The sequence below is a fragment of the Heteronotia binoei genome, chromosome 21, assembly GCF_032191835.1.
Source record: "Heteronotia binoei isolate CCM8104 ecotype False Entrance Well chromosome 21, APGP_CSIRO_Hbin_v1, whole genome shotgun sequence".
NCBI lineage: Eukaryota > Metazoa > Chordata > Lepidosauria > Squamata > Gekkonidae > Heteronotia > Heteronotia binoei.
The window spans coordinates 173288184-173302446 of NC_083243.1; the positions used below are offsets into that span (position 1 = coordinate 173288184).

General features: G+C 40.9%; 1 protein-coding gene across 2 annotated transcripts in view; it reads left to right on the forward strand.

The window, feature by feature from the left end:
• NUP160 (nucleoporin 160) overlaps positions 1–14263 on the forward strand; it is a 63765-nt gene that overhangs the window by 36766 nt on the left and 12736 nt on the right. For both annotated transcript variants that reach the window (XR_009556569.1, XM_060261974.1), the window contains exons 20-29: positions 701–857; positions 2225–2294; positions 4492–4590; positions 6053–6172; positions 6317–6412; positions 6533–6627; positions 8195–8291; positions 8375–8480; positions 9388–9548; positions 13239–13299. Coding sequence is in view for 1 of the 2 variants with exons in the window: in XM_060261974.1 (XP_060117957.1) it covers positions 701–857; positions 2225–2294; positions 4492–4590; positions 6053–6172; positions 6317–6412; positions 6533–6627; positions 8195–8291; positions 8375–8480; positions 9388–9548; positions 13239–13299 (1062 nt within the window). In the remaining variant the exon portion in view is untranslated. The remainder of the gene's footprint in view (positions 1–700; positions 858–2224; positions 2295–4491; positions 4591–6052; positions 6173–6316; positions 6413–6532; positions 6628–8194; positions 8292–8374; positions 8481–9387; positions 9549–13238; positions 13300–14263) is intronic.

Consider the following 14263-nt stretch of genomic DNA (forward strand, 5'->3'; position numbering starts at 1 on the left):
GTGAAACAATTTATTTATTTCATTCGATTTATATCCCGCCCTACCCCACCGAAGCGGGCTCAGGGCGGCTCACAACACAAAATTCTAACAATAAAATCAAGAATTAAAATACATTAATAATTTACACAATAAAATAAACACAATTCGTCAGCGTGCTATCCTACAGTGCTATCCTACAAGAGGAAGGGCTAACCCAACCTGAATTCTGAAGTTCATTGACAAGAAGAAACTTCCACATTAAGTACCAGTGTTCTCTTTTGAAATGGTATGACTTTGCAGACTTGAAATAGTCTGTGTGCTTTTGTTTACGTTTCACTGTTTGGGCTTTTCAAATTAGAAAGTCATTACGTAAGCAAGCGAAAATCTGTTTTTTAGCTGCTACTGGACTCTACTATTTTACAGCAGCAACTGGACTCTTTACTATTTTGCAGCAGCAGAGTAACATGGCTAACTCCTCTGGATCTGCTGCCAGAATGGATTTGTTATGCTCCAAAGTGTAAATTTTGTGTCTAGGAATCCTAAAGTAGGTACTTAAAGTAGATTTATGAGAACTAAGATTGGGAAAAACATTCAGATTAAGCAGTTGAGTGAGTAATCTGTTCCCTGTGGGATTAGTATACCTTCTGTCTACTGAGCATAGCCTAAAACCTTAAGCAGTAGTTTTATGTAATATTGATAACTTTGTTTTAATTGATTCTAGTGACCAGCCCTCAAACTATTGTGGAGCTGTTCTTTCAGGAGGTAGCCCGGAAACACACAATATCTCAGCTGTTCCCACCTAATGCAGCCTGGGATGAAACAGGATGGAGTTGGACTCAGATGTTTTCTGAAATTTCCAGTTGTCTCTTACAGTTGTTGTATCCTTCAGAGTTGCAGCTTCTACCCCGACCAGGGGAAAGAAGCTATGTTTTCTTCAAACCTTTTGTATAACAGTGTGAACTTATAGAGAGTCGAAATGTGCAACTGTTGGGGGGTGGGTGGGTATTTTTCAGATTAGAATTTGGCAAAAATATTGGTTATTTGGATCCCTCAATACTGTTTTGGGATTCAAGTCTGGGTTTTTCCAGGATTCTAGAACTACTTGGACTCCATTATTCTCTATGGGAGACCTTTTTAATGGAGCTGGAGTAGCTCTTTAATCAAATGAAAGCAAAATTGCAGAGGAGCAAGTGCCCCCAGGTTTCAAGTGAACAGGACTAAAGGGTCCAGTTCTCTGGGCCTGGGAACAAGGTGCTCTCAGCTGTCCTACTTGCAGGGGTGTAAAGTGGGAGGGGAGGCCCTGGAAAAGGGCACCTCCATTGCAAAGGAGGGAAGGATGAAGAAAGAGCCAGTCAGACTTGCAGCACTGCGAGACCAGGCAAGACTCTTGCTGGCTGTGAGCCACATTCTGTTGCCCAGGAAAGCTGTTAAAGAGGAAAGAAGAGGCCTGGGATCCTTCAAATGCTGGCCATAAATATTTCTGGAAATATGGGGCCTGGATACCAATATTCCCGAGAATCCCAAATACCGTTCCCGATACCCAAGAGTATCCTTGGGAACCCTATTTGAGTGAAAAGCTGACATATAAATAAAAATTTAAAATACCTGAAAATACCCGAAAATAAGGTACTTTTCAAGTATATATTAGGTCTGGATATATATTAGCACACATCCCTAGGAAGAGAGCCTTCTAAACACGTTCTGGGGGAAATGGAAGCAGCCTGGTCTTCATTCCTTGTCACTGTCCATTTATGCAGAAGACCCTTAGAAGTAGGAGTGAATTAAAACCAAGAGCCAAACAGAAATTACTAGGAATAGCTGTCAGAGCAGTATTTAGTGGGGAGTATGGGCTGCGACTTATATTACAACGCGTAAGCATTACCTAGATGTTACTTCTAAGTTCTTTTGAGTTATATATATTTTTATTGAAATTTCAAAAAAGGGAGGGGTAAGGGAATACAGAAGTGGGTAGGGGAAGAAAGGGGTGAAAGTAAAATAAAGTCAACCTCAGTCGACTTAGGTTGACATCTAAGTTGAATGAAGTCAACTTAGATTGACATCGAAATTCTTTCCATGATCTTTCCCCCATCTCCGTTTTCTATTCTTTTAGTGTGTTTAGTTCACTTCTGTTTCTAGCGCGCTCATGAACAGATTGCAGGCCACTCGGGGAACACCCAGTTTTCTTTATATTAAAATGGAAGGTGTTGTCAAAAACTTGAACCTAAATTCCTTATACAGCATTCAGGTGGCCAAGTAATCCTGGTTTCCTCTTTCCCGAATGTCTGATGGGGGCTTGTCAATATACTCAGCTGCAGGTGAGCTGCAGATGGGAAATCCTCTAAACATTTATTTCTATATGAGTAGAAATATTTCTTAAGTTGTAACCCTTATATCTTAAACAAATGTTGGCGTTTGTTTAGAAGCTGGCCTTAAGTATGTATTTTGTTTTATTTTTAAAATTGATGCTGTTCTAAGTCACAGGCTTCAGTGGTATGCTAAAAAAGGGATAAAACGAATTGTGAGCCATACAGCTGTAGTTTTTATCACCGTTCACAAATATACAGTAATAACATTCACGAAAAGTCTACCCAGAGGACGCGGACTTATACAGTATACCCAGCGTTCTCACACCAACTCCTAGGGGTCCATTAAAGGTCCACACATCATATTAGTGGGCTGTTGCCTCCATTCCTCTTATGTTACTTCAATCAGAACCTCCGGAATTACTGTGAACGCAGATGTAACTTCATTAGGGTTTGTAGAATCTTTCGGGCTCAAGTTCTACTGGAGAAAGTTTTTCTTCCAGACGTTTCGTTCTCGGCTGCGGAGGACATCCTCAGTGGCGTTGCAGCCGGAGCAGGCGCTCTGACCTTCTTGGCTGCTGTGCGTTGAGTATGATAACTTTCAATAGAGTGAATATGGGACCGTACTCCTAGATTTCGTCACAATTTCGTGTTCCCGGTCCTTCCTCAGCCTTTATCTCCCGCTGACGCTGCTTCTCGGAGCCACAGTATTCAATTTACAAACATATATTAACTCATGCAATTACAGACATCTGTTTCCAGTTCTCCCATTAATGTTTCCGCCCATTAATACGATGTGTGGACCTTCAACGGACCTCTAGGAGTTGGTGTGAGAACTCTGGGTATACTGTATAAGGCTGCGTCCTTTGGGTAGACTTTGTGTTAATGTTATTAGTGCATATTTGTGAATTGTGATAAATAGAGTACATATACACAAATAGAGTGTAAAAGTGAAGTTTTTTCCTGGGGAAAGGCTTGGTTTCTCATTAGATACACTGGAACTTTTTGTAACATATTATTGCAGAGCTGTAGTTAACTTGCATATTTACACAGGAAACAATTATTAATTATTTTTAATTCTTTGAGGCTTCTGGATAGTCATTTATATACTTTCTCAAACTACCAAATAATATCACCATTACAGATGTAATGTAAACTCTCCGTTAATCATGTCTAAAGAATGCATCCTTCCTTGTTGGAGCAAACTCTTACTATTCCTCTTTAAGCAGTACTTTGACACCAATATTAGCCATGGCTGAAGCTAGCCAGCTTTCTCCTTATTCTATGATCTGAAACCACACTTTGGCTTAGTTCCAGTGTCGTGATCAAACCAGAGTTTTTATGACACATACAAACCTGGCTCTTGTGTTTCCTTCATCTTGTGTAGCACACTGAGCTGGAAGTATTTTGTTAACGCAATGAATTGTGGTATTCAAACACTTAACAAAGTTAAGTTTTGAGCCTATGGGCACCTTTGGAATTCTGACATAGGGTGGTAGATGCAACCACAAAATGGTTAATAGAGGTGGAGCCAACCACTGAATTTCCGCCATGCAAAGTGGAACCAAAGGAAATGTCAGACAGTGTGGTCATACACAATTCTAATAGTAGGTTTTCAACATTTCCGGCAAAAGAGTTTAACAGGATGCCTTTTAAAATGAATATATTGTTTAAAATATTTTCTGAATATGCACACCTTAACTTTTGTCACACAATGAAGATCTTTGTGTTATAGTGGCAGCTGTTACCTAAACAACATTTTAAAAACCTGCACAGCCAATCAGAAGCCCTGCTGGCCAAAAGCCTCACCTGACGACTTTGTAAAAGTAGTTGGCAACCACATTGGAGAGCCCCATTATATCCACAGTACTAAACCCCAAGGGGCATCTGTAATAACAGGGAAAACTTTACTAATGAGCTAAAGAAGTTGCACGTGTATTCAGTTTTTAGACACTCTCTGTAGCGATTTGGAACTGTTCTTAGCTGGGATCGTCTGTTTAATTCATTGTCAGCCAGTTAGTTTGGCATCTTGCAAAATTAAGACATCAGCGGCTGTGGAGTTTGGAACATAGTATTTAGGCTGTGTACTGAAACACTGTATAATGACTCATTAGTCCATAAAACATTGACACAGGTCTTGTTACTGGGATGGAAGAATGTTTTTTTGTTAGAACCTTGCTCTCATTGGTGAGTGCTGTGTTTATTTTAGGAATATATTCGTTTACTTGAACCTTGGTGTCATGTGAATGTGGGATCCTGCTGTTTTATGATGGGACGATGCTACCTTGTTATGGGAGAAGGACACAAGGTAATCTTTTCTTTCCAAGCATAAAATGACTGTTTGCTTGAGACAAAAGAATTGATTTAGGCAATGGGCCGTTAAAGTGTATTATACATTGATCTTGATGTGTTTTCAGATTCTTTTTTATTTTATTCTTAATTTCGAAATTAAATATTGAACTGAACATGAAAGAGTGAAAAAGCAAGAAGAACACTGAAAAAGTGGGGAGGGAAGTTTTCTAGGGAATGATTTCAGGAGACATTTGTTGTGTTAGATAGCACATCTTCCTGAGTATTTGCATAGAAGAAAAGTCCCCCCCCCACTTTGTTGTTAAGCTTCTTTTATGTGCCAGACTGTCTCTTACTTAGCATGGTGTTTTACAATATATGTAAGTTAACTTCTAATACAGTTTTTCAGCATTTGCATTCTCTGGCTGTTCTAAAAACTTTGATCTGTTACCTACCAGGATGGAAATGCTGTTATCCACTGGCATGAGACTGAAATAGCATATTCATTACACAGTTCATGGTGCTCAGAACTAAGCAGACATATAAAATGTGTAAACTTGTATCTTGCAACTCCTGTGGACAGCTGCTTGTTCCCTAACTATACTTCTTGCCACTGAAAAAAATGTGCAATTGAGTAACCCTTGAATAATGGCAGAGAGTTCCCTCGTTTTCCTTCTTGTTATCATTCTTATTGTCTGACTTGAGTTGCAAGTGGACCTTGGCATATGCTTGGGTTGCTTTAGCAGCCAAAATGATTCCTGAAGTCATACAAGATGACACTGTGAGACTTCACATACATTTTTGATTGCCCCAGCATTCTTGGTAGGTAGGTGTTGAGGCGTGCCGTTCTTGTTCTACTGTGGAGCATGTCTACAAAGTGCAGTGCCCTTGGCTAATCATCAGATGTACACTTTCTGACCACTGATCTTTGGCTGAATGCTCTGTACAGTTTGGCAGGGCCTCATGGCACAATGATTGCAGAAGTCTTAGCAATTATCTGGGTTGTCGAGGTAGTCCCAAATGGTGCCTGAAGAATCAGAAGAATTCACGTGCTATATTTGGATGGCTTTTGCAGTCTGTCACTGCAAAGAAAACACCTCGCTCTGCCTCAGTACGAGGCGGGTGTAGGTTGTTACAACATCCATATGGATTTTGGCTGCACAGGACTTGTCCTTTCCCAGGTGCAACTCCTTGCACCCCGTTGAGTGCTCTTCCAGTAGGCTTGCCAACATTTGGGATGGTTGAGCGGGAGAAAGTTGTAGTAACAAAAGGGAGCTGAAAAGCCCTTTTGTATATGCAACTTTTGGATCCCAACTGATAACATTTTTATTTTTGTCAGGTGTACTATTATGCTGGGCAACACTCTTCTGATATTATCATAGCAGTAGTAGGGTAGTCTGAACTGGTCTGGTTTATTCTGTTGTCAGGACTTTATTTGTGTTATATGGGACATGTTAGCTTGATTTCTGCTTTGCTTACAGGCTCTGGACTGTTTCTGTGAAGCAGCCTCCGAAGTTGAAAAAGAAGAATTTTTAGACAGGCTAATTAGATCAGAAGATGTAGAAATGATGTCAACCCCACGGCTACAGTACTATGATAAGGTATTTTGTTAACAAGCATACAAAACACTGTTTCTAATGGTGTTCATGTGCTCCCTACTTATGGGAGGGCATATGATATGTTATTAGTTCAAATCTTCACAGTAGTTCAGGTATCATTTCAGTGGCTAAATATCTCTTTTCTAGGTTCTGCGTTTACTAGACACAATGGGTCTACCTGAGTTGATAATTCAACTTGCAACGTTAGCTATTACAGAAGCAACTGATGACTGGAGAAGCCTGGTAAGGGGTTAATATTCTCATGTTGAATTGCTCTTCCTTTTGATACTACATTTTCCCCTCCATCAAATAACCTTTCCTGCAGATTATAGTTTGGTTGAAACTAATGTACTTGTCTTGTAGGCTACTTTGAGGACATGCATTTTCAAACACCACTTGGATTTAGGACATAACAATCAAGCATATGAGGCTTTGACCCATAATCCAGACTCTAGCAGGTAGTATTGCCTTTCTTCTAGCTATGCAGCATTGTTGAATTGTTTGTAACTCATAATGACCTTTGGGGCTTTCTGCTATAGTATTGAAATAGTAACAGCAAATCTAGGCCAAAGAAAGAGAGGTTTGTGCATGGGAGATTTTTACTTCTTGTGCAGCAAGAACTTCTTGTGCTCCTCTAGAAGCATTTTGTCTATTCTGGCAGGAGGAAAAGTAGCAAAAAAACCTATGTGAAGTACTTGTTTGAGATAAAAGTGGGTTTTCTTTCTTAGGCCTATCAATGCTAGCAGGTGATTTTGTTTTCCAGAGTGAAGCCAGACTTATAAACAACTCTAGTTGAAAGTAGCAAATTTCTATTAGAGGGCAGGAAAGGTTTGTTTAAAAGACTGTTACGTTGGATTCATGGGACTACTCAGGACTTTTTTTGTAGCAGGAACTCCTTTGGATATTAGGCTACATCGGGGTGTGTGTGTGTAGCCTGATATGCAAAGGAGTTCCTGCTACAAAAAAAGGCCCGGACTACTTTATCTCTCCATTTGGTGGATTCTGCAGTCCCCTGACACATGGTTCTGTATCTCTTTTGTACAAGGGCTAGTGCATGTTTGGCTCCCCTACGGTACTTAAATACAACCTGCATCCGTACTTGAATGATGTTTTTTGAATAATCAATATGGAGAGCCAAATCTCTGTTCACTATTTCGTTAGGGCAAGTTCACAATGCACATTATCATGTATTTACATTTTTTTTTTAGTTTAAAGTAACACCTGGCAACTAAACTCAGTGTCCAACTTTGAAGTCTTCACTATTCCGCCCCCCCCCCCCCCCCATCAGCCTCCACTCCCTCCAATTCTGTACATGCAGAAAACTTAGAGAAAGGCATGGCCACATCAGGAATCGGAAAAAGCCTGAAGCATTCATACTGCTTCTGATTTGCACCAAAGTCTATATAATGTGGGAAATGAGAATAGAGGCTCACGTGAGGAAGGTTAGTCCGTTACATCCAGAATCAGGTGTTTGTGTGAGAGGGTGTCTGTCAGATTTTTTTTTTTTTGTACTGCCTGGGTGTTGTGCTTTCACAAGAGGGGTAAGCATTGATAGCCGTAATTAAATTTATGATTGCTGCTGGTGACCTGAGAACTGTTTCTCACACTCATCAGAGAATCAAAATGTTAGCAGTTGAAAACACTACAGAATTACATTCCATGTATTCTCAACTTTTTTAATGCAACTGTTTTATACATTCAGCTGCAAATTGTGTTGAGAGTAATGAACACTCATGTAAATCTGCTCTATGTGTTATGGACAGAAATGATAGAAATTGTAACATGTTCAGAGAAGATACTCAAGCAAGTTGCTCCCCCTTCTGTGCTAATACTAACATATCCCAGTTTGTTTCCAGCCACACACATTGTTCTCCTAGCAAGATAGCAACAAATCAGAGGCTTACATCCTGTATGCCAATTTTTCCCCCCCATATCAGCGTAACATGCTTGGATCCTTTTGCTTACTGTTCATATAAGATTATTTAAAGTTCAGTGTTTGAGAGAGAGAATTTGTTTTTTCTCTAGGCAACTGGATTGCTTACGACAGTTGGTAGTGGTTCTCTGTGAGCGTTCCCAGCTTCAGGATCTTGTGGAGTTTCCTTACGTGAATCTTCATAATGAAGTAGGTAGTCTGTGCTTGTTAGAGTCAAGGTAAGGGTGTATAATGGAATACTTTAACTAGCGTTTGATAATTATCTGTTATAGGTTGTGGGAATAATTGAATATCGTGCTCGTGCAGTCGATCTGATGACTCACAATTACTATGAGCTGCTATATGCTTTTCACGTTTATCGCCATAACTACCGGAAAGGTATGTGTGACTGGATTAAAAGACAATTGCCTTGATTTTCCAAGCAGAAGTTCATGCGGCTGTTAACATATATAATAAATGGGTTGGATCTTGCTTACAAGGTGGCATCTAGTACATGCTACAAAAGTTTAAAGGTTTTATCTTTAAGAACTAATGGGTGCCAGACAACTCCAGATGTGGAATTCTACATCTGGTGTTTCTTTCATACTTGTGATGTGGTGGCTACAAAGGTATTTCCAGGGAAGTATATGTGAGTGAGAGTTCTATCAGTTTTACTTGCATGTGCCCAAAACAATAAGCCAGACCTGCAGGGGAGAAAGTGTCTCTGGGAGGACCACTTGTAGGGGATATCATCTGGTACTCCACTAAGCACCTTCTCCCACATCTACATTGATTGTGGGCGGTAAGGGGTTGGATTCAAGCTTTTGTGATCTGAGCTTCTATTCACAGCAACTGATTTTTCTCACCTTCACCCAGAAACCTCCATGTCCTCCAGCTGCTTTCCGACTCTCCTGAACCATATGCCGTGAGGTTTATTGCTTTGGAAGGTCCCCCAGTTATCAACAGCTGCTAAGGGGGGGCAATGAGGGGCTATCGAGGGAAGTGAAAGTTGAGAAAGATCAGTTTCCATGAACTTGTTCTGTTAGCAAAGGTTTGGATCCAGCCCTTTGCGTTTATCAAATTAGCATCAATTTCTATTTTGAGTCTATCCTCAATTGAATAAATTATTATAAAATTCAAAGGAAAGTAACTGTGGGGAGAATTAGACACCACATATCCCTGATGGAGTCTTGCACTTTATGATGATTGTCCCTGGAGCAAACTTTTTCGTAGCTCCACGATGCCTTCTTTATCATAGCGAAGTAAAATGTTGCTGCTGCTAAGTATTACGTTTTTCCTTCCTTAGCTGGAACAGTGATGTTTGAATATGGAATGCGGCTGGGTAGAGAAGTTCGCACACTTGGTGGACTGCAGAAGCAAGCAAACTGTTACCTTGCAGCTATTAATTGTTTGCGCCTGATTCGCCCTGAATATGCTTGGATAGTACAGCCAGCTTCTGGTGCAGTGGTATGAACAACTGCATGTTTTTTTTTAATGTTTACTTATTATCAGCCTCTTTTGTATAAATACCCAGTTACTGTGTAACTAGCATATTAATTAGCACACGTCAAAGTTTTTTTCAGCATTACATTGGAGGCAGATGGCGAGGTAATTTACAACATTTGAAGCTTTCACTGTAATAATTCCCTAGGTTATCTGACAGATTGATTCAAAATAAATATTGTTTTTTTGTTTCAAAAAACAAAAACGTGCCCATGCCCATACATAAGGAATTAAGGAATTATATTGAATTTAGAGATTTAAATACATTAAAAGATTAATTCTCAAGGATTCTCTTTCATTTTCTGCCACACACAGAGCCCCCTCATCTTGAAGCCCACAGACACACCTCTTCCCTCCTGTTCCTACACAAGCCTCTATCAGAAATGATGGATCATTTTGATCAGTCCATTGTCTTTTTGGTTGACATCTTCTTTTTGCAGCTTTTCTAATAGCCTTTTTAAAATGCAGCAGCATCTGTACACAGTATTCCAAATGAGACCATGCTGTAGATACATACAGAAGCATTATTATATTAGCAGTTCAGTTCTCAGTAACTTTCCTTATGTGTGAAGGGGTTTCCTCTTGACAGACTTTGAAAGTGGGGAAGGGTACAGGATAATAACATGTCTTTTTAAATTCACAACACAAAAAATTTAGTTGACCTTGAAGAACTGATTTATTGTGCCACATTCTTTCACTCTCATGCTCACAAAGACATACATAGCTAGAGCGACAAGGAGTCCTTAAAATCCCCCTGAATTCTTGTCTTTTACTTATGTGAAAGATCAACTGTCATAGTAAACACTTCTCCCCATTTATTTTCTTTGGGTCAGGCTGTCATCAAGATCTCAGAGCAAAGCCAATGGAGAAAGGAATAATACAGAACTCAGAAATCCACCAAACCCTTGCCGGGAACACACACACCCCTGCTCAGATCTTGAGGTTTTTCTTGTATTCGTTTGAAATTGTTCCTTTTGTATCCCAACCTTACCTGGCAACATCAGCCCAGCAGCAATATAGCTGCCACTGGATGAATTATTTCCTCATTGGCCCATGTCAGCCCCGTTCTAGCCCTGAGTCTCCTCCTCATCCTGGATTCATCCTAAAGCTCCATTCAGCTTCCATCCCCTGCCAACCAGACTTCTCTGATTCAGGAAGGCAGCTGCTTTGCTAAGGGACTGGTCTGGTGAGTTCTTCTAAGGTGGACTGCATTCTCTCCCCCCCCCCCCAAGCTGCACATCTTTGGTGGCATTCCTATGTAGACAGGCATGACCACTGGGTGGCAAAAGTTGCTGCTGTCTAGTGAAATAGCAAAAGTCCAGCAGACCAGAAGCAATAACGCAAAGGAGAGAGAGAGAGAACAATTTTTGCACTGGTGGGATTAAATCCCAGAAACATGTCCCAGCTGGATAATTATTATATTCCAGCTCATGTTTAACAAAACTGCTAAACGCAGAATGACATTTGGCCAACTAGATCCACTTCAAAGGGAACTTTGTGCAGATCCCCAAGGAGGATTTACAGTCAGCCTGTGTTGGTAGATAGACTTTTCCCAAGAGGAAGAGAGGCTAACTACCTGTTCCATTTCTGCAGCAGCAGGGAGACTGCCAGGGCATTGCAAAGCCAACGATGGCTGCTGAGCAGGCCAGGAGAGGGAAAGGATGTCGCATGATACAAGTGCTGCTGCCTTCCTATGAAGTTGCACCCTGGTGATGTGTTTGGCGTGAAGCTGGCTAGCTGTTGCACACTCGCAGCCCAGTGGTACTCAGAGAGCAGGCAAGGAGACGGCAGTCAAGGCAGCTCTGTAAAGCTGTCAGAGAGGAGCATTCACTAGCCTCTGCTGTAGTCTCTGGAGAACAGCAGCTCAATGGAGGCTTTAACTTCAGGAGCTCTTCCTCCTACTCCAAGTTTCTTCTCCTCCTGCCACCTGTCCAGGGAGGCTGTTCATAAACTGAAAGCCTGTTTTTTTAAAAAGGGTCTAGTACACAAGAACATAAGAAGAGCTCTGCTAAATCAGACCAGTGGTTCATGTAGTCCAAAATTCTGTCTTACACAATAGGCAACCAGTTCTTCTGCAGCAGGGCTGTCAAACTCTTGGCCCTTGGGCTGGAACCAGCTCACCCAGGGCTTCAATCAGGCCCACGGCAATTCCCCCCTCCCCCACTGTCCTCACCCTTTGAAGCTCCAGGGCTGCCAACAATGCTGCAAGGAAAACATGGAATGGATTTTCCATTGTCTCTGGGCCCAGATAGGCAAGGCCCTTAAGGGAAAACCCATTCCGTGTTTTTCTTGCAGCTTTGTGCTGCAATGTATTTCAGTGGAGTGGAGCGAAAGCAGTTTCACTTTTGGAGTGTTTTTGACCAGTTGAAGCTCCTTGCAAATAAAGGGTTGATCCTTTGAGCCAGCTTGTCTCTGCTGAGTGGATCTGAGAACTGGTGCCTAGTGAGTATTCTAACCTGGGAACCCACAGCCAAAGGGAGATATTACACTGGAGAGCCATTGCCAATCTGAGTAGATGGGGTAGGGTAGGGGGGGTGAAGCTTGCAATGCCCAGCCATTCCAAGTTTTCCTAGGCTCAGAGCATTTTATATTTTTAGTTTCTCCTGGGATTCTTGTGCCTTTTCTTCATGTTTTGTTTTATAAATTGCATTGCCAAATCCCACTATTCCCCCACCTTTCCATTTTAAACAAACTATCACAAAAGCTTTTAAAATAATATCTTTAATTGTGTATCTGTATCCTCTATAAAGTTTATATCTCCGCTACCTGGCACGACATTTTATGACACGCATGGTTTGGCCCCACAAAGTCCCATTTGTGTAAAATTCAGCCCTCATAAAAAATGACTTTGACACCCCTGCTCTGGAGATTCAGCAACAGATCATAGAGATTAAGGCCTTTCCCTAATGTTGCTTCCTGGCTCTGGTATTCAGAGGTTTACTCTTTCTGAATGTGACTCCATATAGTCACCATGGTGACTCCATATAGTCACCATGGCTAGCAGCCACTTACACAGTGTACCAATGTATACTGTCAGGGAAAAAAATCTGAATAAAAGTATATTAAACATGATTAAGGAGTAAAACGCATGGGAGACTTTGCCTTGTCTCTGCACCCCATTTAAAACAATGAAGAGAGCTATGCCGCTGACAGCAGGAAAAGTCTTGCACAGTAAATATAAATTGTGCTGCTTTGAGACACCATAACTGTGTGGTTGTATGAGAGGCTGCTGTAAGTCTGATCGCTGTTGTGCTGTTTGTGCTGTTTGTTTCCTGTGGACCATATTGCTTCGAGCAGCTTCAGTATTGGAGCAGAGAAGCATAAGAGTTTGAGGATAGGTGGGCGGTGAGGAAAATGGTAAGGGGCTGTTTGGTTTAGTTTAAGCTTTTCCCACAGGCTGCTGTCTGAACCTTCCCGTTACTTTTGAGATGTTTATCAGTCTAAGCGTTCCTTTGTATTAATACTACTTGTATCAATAGGACTAAAATAGATGGGCTGAGCGACTGACAGTGCAGTTGCCGCATTCCATATTGACGGAATGAAATTTTGGATGGAAAAGTGCACAGCCCTGATAATGACTTAAGTAACTGTGAAGATGTTTTAGAGACTTGAGAAAAATAATAAACTTGGAGTCCTTATCCTGTTTCATACTAGTATGAACGCCCGGGCGCATCCCCCAAGAGAAGTCATGATGGAGAATGTGCTACTGTCCCAAGTGAGTGACTTATTCTTAGAGCTCTGTGCCTACTGCCACAAGTTCCGTAATGAAAGATCTGGATATAAATGTAATGAGTATTTGCTGTTAAATTCTGATTGTTTAAATTATATCTGATTTGCTGGATTTCTAAATAGTATATTTGAGTCATGGTTGCTATACCTTATTTCTTATCCCCACATATTATTTTCCTTGTGTTCATGTGTATTTGCTTAAGTAGCTGGACGATCCCCTTAAGATATAAAAGTTTGGTTTGCTGCTCTACCACACTTCTGGCTCAACAGCTAATAGTTTTCAGGACCAAATTGGCATTCCACTTAGAAATCTTTCAGTGCCAACTTAGCAAATAAGTTAGAATAAAACTGCATCACAAAGAAAACAAGCGTGCTTTTGCATTCTTAGTCCCCGCTGCACAGTAAGTTTGGTGAAGCTCAAATTAGTGCTTGAAATTCATCTTCTTGCCTCTTCAAGGTTTTTTAAATCTAGACTCTATAAAAGTACATATTTTAAGAACTGAATTTAAGAATATGAGAGCTTTTGTCAAGAAGGGAATAGTTAAGAACTGTGGAAACTGAAGAACTGTGACAGGAAGCCAAATAAATAAAGGGCACCAAGCCCACATGTTAAGAGGGCTTCTGTAGAAGAGAATTTTACCTGCCACTTCAGTTCTTTGAGGAGAAAGGTGATAAGATCTCTTTAGCTTGTGATACCAAATTTTTTTCCCCTTAAATTGTTTGACCAAGCGGAAGATTGGGCCCCAATATACTACTGCTGACAAAAAAATCAAAGTTCTTATTATATTTAGAAGTCAGGCTAAATATTACTTTCTTTTCATTTTAAATATGCGGCCTCTTGCCCAGATTGCCCGAAGGTATGGGCTAGGGTGTCACCAGTACGCTGATGACACCCAGCTCTATCTACTGATGGACGGCCAGCCGGTCTGCGCCCCGGAAAACCTAGATCG